Source organism: Salpingoeca rosetta, assembly GCF_000188695.1.
Source record: "Salpingoeca rosetta unplaced genomic scaffold supercont1.2, whole genome shotgun sequence".
Classification (NCBI taxonomy): domain Eukaryota; class Choanoflagellata; order Craspedida; family Salpingoecidae; genus Salpingoeca; species Salpingoeca rosetta.
Window position 1 is genome coordinate 1,420,737 of NW_004754932.1, and position 16,051 is coordinate 1,436,787.

The following is a 16,051-nucleotide window of genomic DNA, read 5'->3' on the forward strand; positions in this document are numbered from 1 at the left end:
ATGATTGATTATTCTGTGGGACGGGCCACAAGGGAATGGGGGCACGAACGAGATGGAAAGGAAGGCGAGGAAGGCACAGTGCCTCGGTACGCACACCACCACATCACGTCACAAGCACTGCACCAACATCACGAACACACCGCATACACACGCATGAGCCTGACTCAAAGTAGTAGGTCGGAGGATAAGCCATCCAGAGGAGCAACAAGTAGGAAAGAACACATGGAACGAGACGCATTTCCACGACACAACATGGGTGACGCCGCCCACAACAAAAACTGAACAAAGAGCAATGGGAGGGAAGGAGAGGGGAGGAGAGGGGAGGGTAGTTGGGGTTTACTCGTCCTCCAAGTCCTTCTCGATAGACTTGCGCAGGTGCTCCTTGTAGTCTTGGATGTCGCCGTCCCACTTGGTCACCGTCTGGCTCGTGTGCGCAAAGCAAAGTCAATAAGACGCGCCAATGAGTGACAGCGACACATGTCAAGAGAAGCGATTGACACACATGCAGCACAGCACACACACACACACACAGAGCACCGCGCACACAAATACATACATACACACATACACACATACACAGAGCACCCCGCACACACACACACATACGCAGAGCACAGCACACACACTCGCGCGCGCCACACCTGGTTCTCGGCGATCCAAATCTCGTCTGCAACCTGGTCAATGAGACGGAAGTCGTGACTCACAAGCACAACGCCGCCCTCAAAGCTGTTGATGGCGCGGGCGAGGGCATCAATCGTCTCCATGTCAAGATGGTTGGTGGGCTCGTCAAGAATGAGCATGTGCGGGGACGTGTACGCCAGCCAGGCGAAGATGAGCCGTGACCGCTGGCCGTCGCTCAGGTTCTTGATGGGCATCACCTGAGCACCGCGCACGACGCGTGAGTTGGCGTGAGCAGTGGCGTTGGGATTTGGCAAGCGGACAAGAACAATTCAGCAACAGCTCCATCCATGTGCAACAGCTCGCTTCATGTGGTTCACAAACAGACATACACGCACACACGAAAAAACACACAAACACACACACACACACACAAACACACACACACACAAACGCACACGCACACAAATAGGCAAGCCCATACCTGCTGCTTGCCAGTGAGACCGTATCTTCCGACGGAGCGGCGGGCGGCCTCAACCTCAAGCAGCTGCTCAGGGAACTCCTTTTGCATAAACTGGCGCATGGCAACCCACACGACACAAAGTACGAAAGTTTTGTTGTGTTTTGTTTTGTTTTGGGACGGGGGGGGGGGCAAAGTGGTGAGCCAATTCAACATGCAACATGCACAGCAACCCAACAGGCATTCAACCACGTACAAAACGGACAATCACTACCACCACGTGTCGAGCACCACCATCACCATCACCATCACAATCACCGCACCTCGATGGGGCTGAGCTCAAAGTCGAGCTGGTCGCCGAGATGCTGATGGTAGCGCGCAAACCGCAGGTGGCCATTGCGGCGAATCTGCCCGCTCGTCGGCGTCAGTTCCCCTGTTGCAAACAAGTGGCGTGGGGGGGGGATGGGATGAGCAAGGATGGAAGGTGGTGTATCTCTTGTGTGTGTGTGTGTGCGTGTGTGTGTGTGTGTGTGTGTGTGTGTGTGTGTGTGTGTGTGTGTGTGTGTGTGTGTGTGTGTGTGTGTGTGTGTGTGTGTGTGTGTGTGTGCCTGTGGGGGGGGGGGTGCATGAACGCTTCAGGACGAACCGACGAGGAGCTTGAGGAGCGTGGATTTGCCGGCGCCGTTGGGGCCGACGAGGGCGAGGCGCGAATCCAGATCAAGCCCAAACTCAAGGTTCTGCACGCGCACAACCACACAACCACACACACAAAACAGGGTGATGCGTCACGGGTGAGGGGGTGCGACAGGCAACAAGGTAACAAATGTGTGTGTGTGTGTGCGTGTGGGTGTGCGCGCGAGTGTGTGCATCGACACCACAGAAGCAACCACATAGCCAAAGACGCACCTTGTACAGGTACTTGTCAGTGCCGGGGTACTTGAAGGACACGTCCTCAACCATCAGCACAGGAGGCGGCAGCTGAGGAGCAAACACAAGGACGGCAAAATCAGACAACCGACGCACACACGGGCGTGTCATGGTGAGAGGATGCACACATTCAACGGACGCAACAGGGCTGGATCAGAAAAGAAGGCCCCATGAAAGCGCACAGAAGCACAAACAAACAAACAAACAAACAAACAAACAAACAAACACACACACACAAACAAACAAACAAACAAACAAACAAACACACGCAGTGGCATACCTTGCCGCAGTCTGGGAACTTGAAGTCGAGGGCCTTGTCCTTGACGACCTTCTCCGTGAGACCGCTGTCAAGCATCTTCTTCAGCACTTTTTCTTTGCTCTGCGCCTGGCGTGCAAGCTTGGCGCTGCGCAGCACGGAATGCAGGTGGACTCACGTGTGAGTGGTGGCCGCGTGATTAATTGTGCTCAAGCATGGAAAACAAATGCGGGTGGTTGCGGTGGCTGTCGTAGATAGTGGTGTTGGTGGCTGTAGGGAGGGGGCAAAGGCGCTTCCTCACATACAGAGACAACCTCCACACGCATAACATGTGCACTCGTGCACACACGACAAAACAACTCACTGGCCGTGACCGAAGCGGGCAATGTAGTCCTTCATGCTTGCAATCTGCTCCTGCTCTTGCTGGTAGCGCTTCATCTGGTGCTCCTCAAGCTCCGCCTTTGTCTTCACGTACGTGTCGTAGTTACCCGAGAAGTAGCGCAGGTGCTTGTTCTTCAGCTCCATGATGTTCGTGCACACGCCGTTCAGGAAATCCTACCATCCACGCGTGCAAAGGGTATGTCGGGGGGAAAAACAACCCAATGATCAGCCCAGAGCCACGCAACAAACTGGTGCATGCATACACGCGCACACGCGCACGCACACACGCACACGCAGACACGCAGACACCACACCAGAGGTGGGTCGCTGGCGTTACCTGTGAGTGGGAGATCATGACAAGGATGGCCTTGTAGCGCTTCAGCTCTTCCTCCAGCCACACACACGCCTCCAAATCCTGCCGTGGCAATGCAACGGCAGCAATGCATGCAGGCAAAGATGGATAGGATCGCAAGGGCGCAGTGCACGTGAGCAACAATCCGGAGCAAGTGCAACCGCTGCAAGAGCAGACTGAGGTGGGAATCAAACAGAGACAAAAGAGAGATGGGATGAATGTTCACGTGTCACGAGCGGGCTGTGGGAACGTACGAGATGGTTCGTTGGCTCGTCAAGAAGCAAGATGGCCGGGCGGATGAGAAGGGCACGGGCGAGGGAGATGCGCATGCGCCAGCCACCGCTAAAGTCGCGCGTCTTCTTGTTCTGCATGGCCTGGTCGAAGCCGAGACCGTGCAAAATGCGGGCAGCACGCGCCTTGGCTGTGGAGGTGAAGGGAAGACGTGAGTGCGGTGTGTTGTAGTGTGGTGATGTATGGGAGGGTGTGTGTGTGATGCATGGGAGGATGTGGGTTGGTGTACGATGGTGTAGCGTGTGCGTGTGTTCCCGGAGAAGATAAGCAACAAAAGGAGGAGTTACGTATGTGGTTATGCTTGTTCACATTACACACACGCACACGCACACATCACACGCACACATCACACACACACACACACACACACACACACCTCTGTCGGCGTCAATTTCGTCGAGGCGCTCGTAGACGTCGACCAGGCGGTCGCTGTCGCCCATCTCGTTCTCAATGAGCCACTCGGCCTCTGCCTCCAAGCGCGTGCGCTGCTCGTCGACATCCATCACAGCTTCCAACGCCGTCTTATCCGATGGCTCAATCTCGGACTTGAGGTGGAAGATGTCAAAGTGGTCCGGGAACTCAATGTCCCGGTCTGCACAACGCGGAAGACACAAGCGATACCAGAGTCGCAGGTGCACAAGCAAACCGAGCAGAAATGGTGTGAGGGAAACAACAAAACGTCGTCGCTCTCTTCACCAAGCAACAAGCACCAAGTACACCACATCACGGCACACATCCGCCGTCACCAGACACCCACCCACACACACATGCACATGCACAGAAACCAAGCACAAACATGCATGCATACACGCATCAACACACACACACACACACACACACACACACACACACACACACACACACACACACACACACACACACACACACACACACACACACCGCTGATGGCGTTGAGGAGCTGGGATTTTCCAGAGCCGTTGGGACCCAGGAGACCGTAGCGACGGCCCCAGTTGAGTTCGAGGGTGGTGTCCTCAAACAGAGTGAGGCCATGGTACGTCATACTGAAGTTGATGACCTTGATGTCGCGGCTCAGCGGGTGCGAGGCGTACGAGCCGGTCGTGTTGCGTGGGTTGAGCGTCATCTGCAGACAGCATCACGTGTGCACACCAGCGTGAGCGTGTGAGGGAGTGTGTATTTGCGTGTGTGCTTGGGTTTGATATGGCACGGTATGGAGTAGCTGGTGTGACACCACGGCAAAGCGCAGGTGTCAGCTTCGGTGAACCCGAACACGCGCAGGCTTGAGGAGCATGCACACATCTCAACAGCCGCTCCTGCACTTCAGTCATACACACAAACGCAAAAACACCGCCGTTGTCGCAACGACCGCGCGTACCTTTTCCACGCCCTTCTGCACGGTGCTGGCGGCCTGGGCTTCCGCCTGCTCTGCAGACAGACCCTTTGCCTTGAGCTTGTTGGCCTTGCGGCGTGCCTTGGCGGCAGCGCGCTTCTTTGCTTGCTCACTTGGCATGATGGATTGTTGGTGGGCGTTCAAGCAAGAGTACGAGAGTGAGTGCGCGTGCTTTTGTGTGTATGTGGCTTCTTTCCTTCCTTCGTTCGTCAGCGATTCAGGAGGGCGGTGCTTGATATGGGGTGGTGGAGGACAACGAAACAAATGGAAGGTGTGTTCTCAACGCGAGCAGGCAACGTGCGCGGGAAAAGAAGGCAAATTTGCCTTTCACACCACAAAGGCAATTTTGACGTTGCCCGTCAGCGAAGCAAAACACAAACAGCAACAACACAGCAGCGCTTCTCCTGTCTTGTTGCTTGTCAGCGTGTGTGACGACCAGTGCGTGGAGGGGAGGAGGATGCCGAAGAAGGGAAAGCGCAAGCCGTCGCTGCTAGATGGCTCGGGGAGGCCCAGGGGCGTAAAGCCAAAGACAGAGGAAGAGAGTTTACCATCTCCTGATTCTCCCAGCCAAACCCCACACATTGGCGACTCCAGCAGCTCCGGTACATGCGTGTGTGTGTGTTTGTGTTTGTGTGTGTTTGTGTGTGTGTGTGTGTTTGTGTGTGTGTGTTTGTGTGTGTGTGTGTGTGTTTGTGTGTTTCTGCGTGTGTTTCTGCGTGTGTTTGTGTGTGTGTGTGTGTTGCGTGTGTGTGTCTGTGTTGTGTCTGTGTGTGCCCATGGCTGAATGTATTGCTGTTTGTTTGCATCGTTGACACGGCAACACCATACAACACGACCACCAAGGCACACTGTTTCGATTTCTGCTCACTCTGGCTGGTTGCAACACAACACACAGACACGGAAGACATCGCCACATATGGACACGCGCCACCAGAGGGCACGCTGGAGCGCCTCAAGTATGGCTGTTTTGGGGCGCATTGAGTGCTTGTTGTCCTGTGGCAGCATGCATACATGGACAATGCCTTTGCTGTCTCTACTGACCATGACCCTCAAAATCTTCTCTTGCTGCTGCTGCGCTCTCTCTTAGCAAGCCTCCGCCACACAAACGCTCCCCCCTCCCTCCCTCCCTCCCTCACTCACTCACACGCATATACACACTCAAACATACGCGCACACGCATGCACACACGCAAACAAACACACACCACCACCACCACCTAGGCTCTTGTTTGCTGACGGCCACTTGCCGCAACAAGGGGCCAGATGTACCATGGAAGTAGAGGGACACAAGCTTCAAGCCATAGTGCTGCCGCCCACACAAGACGGCGTACTCCTGCGTGTTGGAGATCAACTCTTCGACAAAGCGTCAGTTGTGGTTGTGAGATGGATGCTCTTGTTGAGCTTGGCTGGTTTGCTGCCCACACTCCAGTACCTGTGACCAAGGCTGCGCATGCTCCCCGCGTGCATGGTGGTGTTGTGGCGTGGTTTCACAGCGTGCTAAGGTTCGTTGAGCACCAAGCTAAGCCAGCACTTTTGCCCTGTCATGTTCACACTTGACTCTGCAGATGCGATGCAGCGGCTTCTGTGTTTGGAGAGGAAATTGGAGAAAAGTTCAAGCTCAAGTACTTGAAAACCAGCACCCAGTCGGGGCGAGAAGTGTTTCATCGCCTGGTAAGTGCTTGCCCGCCCGCAAGTCTTGCGACTGCTTGTTTTGTGACACACGAGCCACATGGCCTGCGCTCTCGCAAAACGGGGACAGCTGCCTTGCCTTCCTCTCCGCTGTCTTCACTCTCTTCATGCCGCTACTCTGACTCCTTCCTTCACTGCCACAACAACAACAACAACAACAACAACAACAACAACAACAACAACAACAACAACAACAACAACAACAACAACAGTTTACGCTTGAGGGCCGCAGCTTGCATGACTGGCTTCTCCGCCTGTTTCCGCACACCAGCGCACAGTCGCTCTATCCCAAAACACCAAAGGTATGCGAACACTACTCTCCCCCTGCAGGCACGTGCACATGCGCATGCGCGCACACGTGCGTAGATTTGTCAAAATGAACTACTGGGAGGTTTTGCTCACCTCATCTTCTCTGCCTTCTCACATTGTCGTTGTTGCTCTACACACTCGCTCGCGTGACACAAAACAGGCGTCACGCGCGCGCACGCGAACCCCAAAGGCGGCTGCCCACGGAGCCAACACATCGCAGACACGCACGCAGCAGGACACGGGCCGGAAAGTGCAAGCAGCAAAGATGGGCAAGCGGACACCGCGTCCTAACTGCGATGCTAATGGGCATGAGCAACAACAACAACAACAACAACAACAACACAACAACACAGCAACAAAGGCAACAGCAAGAACAAAGGCAACAGCAAGAGCAGGAGCGTGTTCGTTCGCGCTTGGCAAATACATCACACGTAGCGACAACAGCGCCCTCTGCCACACCGACGAACGGCAATGGCATTGGGATGGCTGCCCGTCTTGTCTAATGGCGTGGCGCACAGTCGCTCTATTCCAAAAACACCAAAGGTATGCGAACACTACTCTCCCCCTGCAGGCACGTGCACATGCGCATGCGCGCACACGTGCGTAGATTTGTCAAAATGAACTACTGGGAGGTTTTGCTCACCTCATCTTCTCTGCCTTCTCACATTGTCGTTGTTGCTCTACACACTCGCTCGCGTGACACAAAACAGGCGTCACGCGCGCGCACGCGAACCCCAAAGGCGGCTGCCCACGGAGCCAACACATCGCAGACACGCACGCAGCAGGACACGGGCCGGAAAGTGCAAGCAGCAAAGATGGGCAAGCGGACACCGCGTCCTAACTGCGATGCTAATGGGCATGAGCAACAACAACAACAACAACAACAACAACAACAACAACAACAGCAACAAAGGCAACAGCAAGAACAAAGGCAACAGCAAGAGCAGGAGCGTGTTCGTTCGCGCTTGGCAAATACATCACACGTAGCGACAACAGCGCCCTCTGCCACACCGACGAACGGCAATGGCATTGGGATGGCTGCCCCAAAACTGGGCCACAAGAGCGTGAACTCGTCTGTACCAGCATCACCATCACCGGCAAGCCCTCGCGTGGGCGGGCTGTATGCAAGCGCCGCCACCCAAGCAGAGGTTGGTGGCTGGCATATGCAGGATGGTGGAGCTGCTATCGTCCTTGGTCGTGTTGGTTCTGACCCAATTGACACTCGTCGAGCACTCACTCACTCACTCACTCACTCACTCACTCACTCACTCACTCACTCACTCACTCACTCACTCACATCCGCACGTTGTCAGAATCACCGGCTGAGGACTGAACTCAACCTGGTGCATGCAGAGCTTGACTTTATCAAGCAGCAGTATCTCACATGCAGGAAAGAGCTCCTCGATGCACAGGCTCTCATCTCCCACCTTCAACACCACAACAACCAGTGACGTGAATGTGACACATCACATGTGGCGTTTTGCTGTGCGCCTCTGTTGCCATTGCCCGTGCCAGCTGCTGTTGCGGCCGCTGGTGTCACATGTTGTTGCTACCACAGCATCCCGCTTGCTCCTGCGCTGTCCGTTGTGTTACCGCCTTCCTTTGACGCGCTGCGCTCGAATCACGTCGAGTGCTGCCAGCGCACTGTGTGCTGTGCCCTGTACAAGCATTCTTCTTACTCGCTCTCCGTTTCTGACGGCACTGGTGTGCTGCTGGTGCATCATTCGTTGTCGGCGTGGTCGCCCTTGCCTGCTTGCTTCTCAGCCACCTGCTGCTCCCTATTGCTGGTTCGCAAGTGTAATTGATCAAATTCATCATCATCATCATCATCATCATCATCATCATCATCATCATCAACGTATCTTCACATCACATCGCAACACATACACATACACGCACATGAAGCGGGAAGCGAGCGAGAGGCGCATGGGAGAACACAGCTCAAGAACAAGGGGCTTTCAACTCAACGCCACGCACTGTAGAGGGCGAAGAACAATGACCATCACGATACACACAGTCCACCACTGGTGGGTGGTGAGCTGAATCCAGTACCCCTTGCCTTCTTGCTGTCAAATCACAACGCCACCTCCCCATGAACTTCCCACCAGTGTCATTCCATTCAACCAAGGCACATGGCGGTGCCACGGCGGCGAGCACACGCATCACTTTGCAAAGTCGCGGCCACCGCGGTTGAGGCTTGACCCTGGGGCGACGTTGAAGGTGAGCAGGTCTGGGCCGGAAACCTTCTTGAACCGCCGCTTCTTCTTGGTCTTCGTGGACTTGGACGGCTGCCACGAGTCATCATCCACCGTCGGCAACACCTGTCCCGCGTCGCCCTCAAACGCCGTCGCGCGCTTCTGCAGGAACGCCTTGGAGAACTTGCGGGCGCGCTCGCCCAGCTGCTCCGTGACAAAGTCAATCACGTCCTCCGGCTGTGGAATCTCAAGCAGCACCTTCACAAGCGTCTCCGCATCCACGTCGCTCGTCAGCGCGCCAATCTCCTTTTTGCACCAGCCCATAAATTCCTTGCGAATCGGCACCTCCTTGGCAGCGTTCTTGCCGCCCTTGCCCTTGCCCTTGCTCTTGCTCGCCTTGACAGGGGTCTTGCTGCTCAGATGCAACACGGGTGGAGGCAAAAACAAACAAACAATCAGGATGAGCACATGGGTGAGAGGGGGCAAGTGGAAAGGGGATGCGAGAGCGTCAACGCACGCCTGTGTGAGATGTCCAGTGTCATACGCACACTTCATGCCACACACACACACACACACACACACACACACACACACACACACACACACACACACACACACACACAGGCTCAAACACTCACCGAGCGGCGATGGCAGATGAAGGCTTGGACACCGTCTTTGCAGACCTGTGACGGTGGTGGTACAAAGTTACAAGGTGTTGTGAGGGTTAGTAAGGCAAAGATGTACACAGCAAGAACGAAATATCCCCACATACACACACACGCACACATAAACACAAGTCACAAGCACATACACACACATACACACAGGAAACGCACGATGACGGGGGTGCGCGGGCGGTGACAGAGCCCCAGAAGGAGTCATCTTCGTCAGCGTGCCGTTGCGCAGGCCTATGCTGCTGGTGCTGGTGCCTCGCCTGGGGTGCGGATGCCTGGTTGCCCTTGGCGCCTGCGGACCACGGCACGGGCGCCTTGGCGGCAACCTTGGCGGTGGCAGTGGCTGCGGGCTTTCGTTGCACAGTACGCGTGCGCTCCTCAGCCTCGATGTCCAGCAACGACCGACCCTGGAGATGTAATGAGACGGCACGTGAGTCATGGAAGAGGATGGCAAGATCCTAGAAACAATACTGAGTCCATGCAAAGGCTACACTCACACACGCATCCGCACGTATCAACACACATGACGAGCGGGTAACAACAAACCTTCTGCACTGGTGGCGGGGCTGGGTCTGCGCCAACAGCCTGAACATGACAAGAAAAGGGTTGAACAACGTCAGCAACAAGCGGCGCCTCCCGCACAACAAGAAAACACAACTCAACAAGACAAGGCGTCACACGGGCGATAAATAAAACATGCACACACACGCATACACACACACACGCGTGCACATACCTGGAGCCACGACTTGCCCTTGGCAGCGGGAGGAACTGCCGCGCTTTGCATGCGCTGCTGCTGCTTCTTCTTGATTTGCTTCTGCCTCTACACATTCGGGGGGGGGGAAGCAAGCAAAGACACCAAAGTGGTACGTGCACGCACACACACACACACACACACACACACACACACACACACACACACACACACACACACAACCAACGCGGTGAGGGTGAGTGACGCTCGCATGGTTCGGTTGTGCCAGGACAACAACGAGGACTACAGCACAACAAAAAGTGGCGCAGCAATGTGGCGCGCACCATTTGTTCCTGACGCTCAATGTCCCTCAGGGTCGGTGCAGCCTTGCTCTGAGAGCCCCACGCAGACGGCTGCGTCCAAGCACCGCTCGTCGCACCGCCGTTGGACGCAGCTGTGGTGGCGGCACCGCGGCTCTTGGCCTGAGTCACCGTCATCATGAGACGCATCTGGTTCTCCTCGATGCGCTTGCGCTCCTCCTCCTGCTCCTTGGCAATGCGCGCCTGCTCGGCCTCAATCTCAGACAGCGACGGCTGGTGTGTGCTCTTCGCCGCCGTGGGAGGCGCTGCTACGGGTGCTGCTGTTGTGGGCGCGGTCGGGTTGCTGGTGTCTGCAGCCGCTGCCGCAGAGCCACTGCGACGCGCGTTGCGGCCCCACGCAGACGGCTTGCCGCTCGCTGACGACGCGGCCGCTGTGGGAGCAGGCGCCGCCTTCTTCGGCTGTGCCTTCTTGTCAGCTTCCTTGGATGCCTGCTGGCTGTCGTCCCACTGCGTCTCGGTGACACCCTCAATGTCCCAGTTGTCGCCGTCGTGGTGCACGGGAACCTCGCCCCACGCACCCTGCGACTGCTTGCCGCTGTCATCCACAAACACGTCGTCGTGGTCGTCGCCGTCTGTGGCTGCAGGCGCGACCTGGTCGTTAAGTGCCAGCGATTCAATGCGCGGCAAGGGTGCCCTGCTGGTGGAAGTGCGACTAGCCCCGCCCTGCTGCTGCGGCAGCGCTTGCTGCTGCTGTTGAGCAGCAGGTTGCTGAACCTGTGTTGGAGCCACCTGATGATGCTGTTGCTGCTGCTGTTGTTGTTGTTGCTGCTGTTGCTGCTGCTGCTGCTGTGCGTGCTTGGCGGCAATCGAATGCTGCAGCGCAAGCAGCTGGGCATGATGCTGCTGCATCTGGATGTCGCTCTCCTGCAGCTGGCGGTAGCGCTGGCCCACCTCCTCCGCGCGGGCAGTCACCGTCTCAAGCACCTGGTGCAGCCGCGCGGCAAGCTCGGGCGGCGCCTGCGCCTGCTGCTGCTGGATCGCCTTGTGCTCGGCCATCAAGCCGCTCATGGTCTCTGCCAGCGCTGCCGCCTCGCTGTGCAGCTGCTTGTGGGCGGTGCGCACAACGCCAATGCGCTGCGTCACTGTCTCCAGCGACCACTGGTTTGCGTCCGCTGGCAGGTCAAAGCTGCCCACAGCAGCAGGCGTCCCTGGACCAGAGCCAACAGAGGCCTGGCGCTGGCGCTGCTGTTGCTGCTGTTGTTGTGCAAGCATGGCTGCACGCTGGTCTTCATGCTGGTAAGCAGGGGCCTGCTGAGGCGACTGCTGGAACTGCTGGGACACCTGACGATGCTGTTGATGCTGCTGCTGGGGCTGAACCGGAGCGGAAGGGGCGTTGGAACCGGCGCGCAAGTGCGCCAGCAGATCGGTGCCGTGCTGAGGGGCGTGGACGGGGCCTTCTGTCGCTTGCGACGTCATCAGCATGGGGTGGGTCGCTGAGGATGCAGCGGAGGCCGGCTGGTGGTGTACCTGCTGCTGCTGCTGATACATGGCCTGCTGGTGCTGGTGTTGTGGGGCATATTGTTGGGGCTGCTGCTGCTGCTGCTGCTGCTGGGCGTATTGGTGTGCGCGGTAGTCCTGGTGCGAAGGGGTGTGCTGCTGGTGGTAGGGAGCGTTCGGATAGGCGCTGGGGGAGGAGGGCGCCTCAACGTGTGAAGATGGTGACCCCATCTGCAACGTTCCGACCGCGCTCTGGCCAGGCATTTCACTCACAGAACCAAAGGACGAGGTGCGCTGCTGCTGCTGCTGCCACACGTTGGGTGGCTGCTGCGCTTGGGAGGACGGGTGCATGCTCTGGGCGTGTGGGGACATGGCGGCACCTTGCTGGTACATACCGTGGGCCTGCTGCTGCTGCTGATGGTGCTGCGGGTGCTGGCGATCCTGTGCGGGTGCAAAGTACTGCTGCGCGCTCGGCACATGCTGCTGCATTGGAGACTGGGGCATCTGCTGCTGCTGGGCTGCTGGCGGTTGGGACACTTGGAGTGGGGCTTCAGAGCGAAGGGGCGTAGATGGAAGGGAATGCTGCTCGGCTTGCACTGGCTGCTGCTGCTGTTGTTGCTGGTGCTGTTGCTGTTGCTGGACGGCCGCTGCAGCGGCTGCGGGGGCGGCGGTGGCGTTGGCGGTCGTATCGGCGGAGGGCTCCGTGCTGCTGGCGGTAGCGGTGGCCATAAAGTCGTCGAAATCGGTGGGCAGGGGCTTGGCAAAGAGGTGGTCAGCTGGGATGTTGCGCTGCTTCAGGTACTCAAACACTTGCTTGAGGGTGACAAAACCAGAGTCCGAGGCACGCTTCACGGGGAGGTCGTCCTTGAAGAAGTTGTTGGAAAGCCAGTGGTGCATGGAGTTGCTCTCAAAGGGGCCTTGGCTGATGCCTTTCTTGTCAATGTAGTTCCATTTGGGCATGGTGGGGGCAGCGGCGGTGTCGGTGTCAAGTCCAGGTGGGGCGGGAGGTTCCTTGGTCGAGTTGTGGCGGCTTCTGATGGTGGATCAAGCCGAAAGCAAGGAGGTGGGTGATGCAGAGGTGGTGTGGCGGTAGCATGGGGGTGTGAGTGACACGAGCGCCAGGCGCAGTTGCCGTACAGATTTCACTGCCAAGACAGATGGGACAGATGCGCTGACGGGCGCTGACGGGCAGAAACATGCACACACTCGCGCACGCACGCACGCACACACACGCACACACACACACACGCACGCACGCACACACACACACACACACGCACACACTCGCGCACGCACGCACGCACACACACGCATAAAAGAACGCACCTGCGGCCACCAGAGAAGGTGAAAGGATCGGCGTCGTTTGGCTCCTCCCAGGCCGTGTCCTGGCGACCTGTGCATTGTGCCGGATGCGGGCGAGCATGAAACACATGGGTTGTGAGCGGAGGCATGCCAGCGTCATCACTGCTGGCAGATCAGCAATCAGAACGTCATCAGCAGCAACGCACCACCATTGCCGCGGGAAGGGGCAGCAGGCTCGTCCGTATCCGAGCGGCGCCAGTTGCGCTGGAAGGCGTGCGCCTGCAACAACACAAAACACATTCACATCGTGTCAGACGAGCCAACAAGGAGCTCAAGGGGAGGAGGGCGGGGGTAGTAGCCAAGCACTGCGTGGGCCCGTGGGTCAACGTCTTCTACACTGGCACGCACCTCCGATATGGGGCGGCGGCCACGGGGAACGCGGGGGCGGTTGCCATACGACTTGGGGCTGCTGGGTGCTCCGCCAAAGTCGACGCGGACGTAGTGGCCTTCGGGAGCATGGCCTCGGCCGCGGTTTGGCAGGCTGAAAACGCGTGGTTTTGTTTTGGGGGGGGAGGGCGAGCGCAGCAAACAAAGGTGAACATGAGATGAGCAAACCATCACATTAACTGTTTCGATTGTGTGTCTGTCTGTCTGTCTGTCTGTCTGTCTGTCTGTCTGTCTGTCTGTCTGTCTGTCTGTCTGTCTGTCTGTCTGTCTGTCTGTTTGTTTGTTTGTGAAGGCAGTTGGTCAGGGCAGCAACGACCGCAAGCATGCGCGGCTGTGTGAACAGAAGCAGCTATACCGGTCGCTGGTGCGGGAGAAGAAGCCACGGCCACCACGGCCAGCGGGGACGCGCGGGTTATGCACATCTGTTGTTGCATGCGACACAACGACAGCAGCAAGTGCCACAAGGGTAAAAGCACACAAACACAGCAAGCACAACACGCGGTCAGGGAATGGGTGCTTGCGGGGAGGGGGGGGGGGTTTCAGGACCAGTGACAACGAAGTAACACAAACATGAACCAACAATCAAAATAAAGGGCATGCGTGCGTGCGTGCGTGCGTGTGAAGCTAGGCCATAACTCACCAGAACGCGCTGGTTCACGACGGGCAGCAGGTGGCGGACCCTCGCGGCGAACCTCCAGCTGAAAACGACAGTGATGAACAGAAACGTGAGCAGTGGTCGTTGAGCTTCCACGCGTGTTGCAGTGCACCCGCGCAACGACACCAAACCCGCCAGCGGTTCCACAATTGAGATGCGCGCACGCGCGCAGGCACACGTACACATGCACAAGCACAGGGCGAGATGGCGTACCTCGGCGTCCGTCCAGTCGGTCAGACCGAGCGGCTTGGAAACCTGCTTGGAGTACAGCTCGCCACAGTCGTCAAGGCCGTCGGGAGCAGGGACAGAAGGGTTGAACAGCTCAAGGATGGTCTTGCGGCTGTAGCGGTAAGGGTTGGGCCGAGCAGCGTCGTGGCGGCTCGTGGACAACGTGTCGCGGCTACACAAACGCCACACAACCACATCACCAGCACACAACACAAGGAACCACGTGGACAACACAAGCAGCAGCAATAATGGTCCAAGCAGGCATGGCGTGAGTGGGGTTGATCTGGGAGAATGCATGAGATGGCGCTTGCTGGTGTTTTTAAAGCTTGTTGCCACTTGTCGCCACTGGACCGCACGCGTTGAGGAATACACGGTGGGCAGTTACATGCAATATGCAAGCGCAGCTAGCTGCGCACGGCCGCCAGTCTTGTGCCACGCCACAATCGAGGCAAGGCAGCAAGCACAATGCAGCCAAAAAACAAGTGAACCGGGGCTGTGTTGAACGTACGCAGAGGAGCGACGGGGCTTTGGGTCTCCAGACTTGTCCATTGTTGGCGGTTGGTTGGCAGCTGGGTGTGATTTCCGATGCAGGGAAACGGAACACGCGCAGGCAAGCAGTCGGCAGAGATCAGCAGCTGATCAGGGAACTTCGTTTTGTTCTGTTTTGCTGATGTGGCTGCTCTCGCTGAGATGCAACAAGAGCAATTGAGCTGTGACAGTGGGGGAGGGTGTATTTCTTTGCTGAGGGCACAGGTCACACGAAGAAGGGCTGGAAGCTGGCTCTCGGTCGGGGTGCTCGGGTGGTGAACTGGCTGGTGAACTGGCTGGTGGGCACGGCAGAAAACAACAAGCAGCAACTGCAGACACACGAGAGAGGAGATGCAGAGAACGCGAAGAAGAAGGCGAAACTGCCTTCGTGTGTGTTTGCTGTGCGAGCGAGGTACGTGGTGTGTGTGCCCTGCGAGTCGACAATCTCTGAAAATCATGCGAACACTTTCGCTCAATCCATCGGGGAAGTTTTACGAATGATTCCAATCAATGTGCGTTCTCAGAGGTTTACTTGAGCGAAGGATCATGAAAGATATTCGTAAATTATCTCCTCACAGCACCCACACCTGTGGAACAAAAGCACGACACGACACGCAAACGTAATTAGAAGAGTGTGTGTGTATGTGCTGTGTGTGTGTGTGTGTGTGTGTGTGTGTGTGTGTGTGTGTGTGTGTGTGTGTGCTGAGTGCTGTGTGCTGTGTCTGTGTGGATCTGTTTCTGTGTTTGGTTTGCCTGGGGACTTGAACGCACGGCGCTCAGAGAGTACTCTCCTACTCACAAACACATGAGACTGGGCGCACCAGCACGCAAAGCCCCTGCCCCCAGACGCCGACGCCTCC

At 57.1% G+C, this 16,051-nt stretch overlaps 4 protein-coding genes across 4 annotated transcripts in view; 2 read left to right on the forward strand and 2 right to left on the reverse strand.

Moving 5' to 3' along the window:
* PTSG_00880 (uncharacterized protein) overlaps window positions 1-3 on the forward strand; it is a gene marked incomplete at its 5' end in the record, with an annotated part of 4,680 nt that extends 4,677 nt beyond the window's left edge. The window contains one exon of the mRNA XM_004998292.1: window positions 1-3. This exon is cut by the window's left edge and continues 147 nt beyond it.
* Window positions 1-4,953, reverse strand: part of PTSG_00881 (ABC transporter) — a 5,015-nt gene extending 62 nt beyond the window's left edge. The window contains exons 1-13 of the mRNA XM_004998293.1: window positions 4,640-4,953; window positions 4,186-4,387; window positions 3,662-3,877; window positions 3,249-3,415; window positions 2,980-3,057; window positions 2,626-2,816; window positions 2,286-2,409; window positions 1,985-2,056; window positions 1,725-1,815; window positions 1,402-1,511; window positions 1,103-1,192; window positions 642-878; window positions 1-420 (exon numbers count right to left, since the gene is read on the reverse strand). The exon at window positions 1-420 is cut by the window's left edge and continues 62 nt beyond it. Of these exons, the coding sequence (XP_004998350.1) occupies window positions 337-420; window positions 642-878; window positions 1,103-1,192; window positions 1,402-1,511; window positions 1,725-1,815; window positions 1,985-2,056; window positions 2,286-2,409; window positions 2,626-2,816; window positions 2,980-3,057; window positions 3,249-3,415; window positions 3,662-3,877; window positions 4,186-4,387; window positions 4,640-4,774 (1,797 nt within the window). The 5' untranslated portion in view covers window positions 4,775-4,953 and the 3' untranslated portion in view covers window positions 1-336. The remainder of the gene's footprint in view (window positions 421-641; window positions 879-1,102; window positions 1,193-1,401; window positions 1,512-1,724; window positions 1,816-1,984; window positions 2,057-2,285; window positions 2,410-2,625; window positions 2,817-2,979; window positions 3,058-3,248; window positions 3,416-3,661; window positions 3,878-4,185; window positions 4,388-4,639) is intronic.
* Window positions 4,954-5,111: 158 nt separating this feature from the next.
* On the forward strand, window positions 5,112-8,102 carry PTSG_00882 (uncharacterized protein; the record flags this gene model as incomplete). The annotated part of the gene is made up of 9 exons (XM_004998294.1): window positions 5,112-5,256; window positions 5,550-5,610; window positions 5,875-6,018; window positions 6,219-6,324; window positions 6,555-6,644; window positions 6,812-6,901; window positions 7,362-7,451; window positions 7,557-7,799; window positions 7,965-8,102. The coding sequence occupies 9 exons, from the start codon at window positions 5,112-5,114 to the stop codon at window positions 8,100-8,102; spliced, it is 1,107 nt and encodes a 368-aa protein (XP_004998351.1).
* A 384-nt stretch (window positions 8,103-8,486) lies between these two features.
* Window positions 8,487-15,630, reverse strand: PTSG_00883 (uncharacterized protein). Its single transcript, XM_004998295.1, has 13 exons — window positions 15,172-15,630; window positions 14,649-14,835; window positions 14,421-14,478; window positions 14,136-14,202; window positions 13,742-13,874; window positions 13,540-13,612; window positions 13,358-13,424; window positions 10,559-13,064; window positions 10,257-10,343; window positions 10,067-10,105; window positions 9,683-9,927; window positions 9,485-9,529; window positions 8,487-9,258 (listed from the first exon to the last, which is right to left on the reverse strand). Exons 1-13 carry the CDS (start codon window positions 15,210-15,212, stop codon window positions 8,814-8,816), a joined length of 3,993 nt encoding a protein of 1,330 aa, XP_004998352.1. The 5' UTR covers window positions 15,213-15,630; the 3' UTR covers window positions 8,487-8,813.
* Window positions 15,631-16,051: the final 421 nt, after the last annotated feature.

Bases quoted from the DNA above. Each gene is read 5' to 3' on its own strand.
- PTSG_00883 (XM_004998295.1), bottom strand. From the start codon at position 15,212: ATGGACAAGTCTGGAGACCCAAAGCCCCGTCGCTCCTCTGC. The intron at 14,203-14,420 runs GTGAGTTATGGC...ATGCAACAACAG, and splicing joins TCGTGAACCAGCGCGTTCTG to ATGTGCATAACCCGCGCGTC. The intron at 9,928-10,066 runs GTTTGTTGTTAC...TTACATCTCCAG, and splicing joins CCCCGCCACCAGTGCAGAAG to GGTCGGTCGTTGCTGGACAT.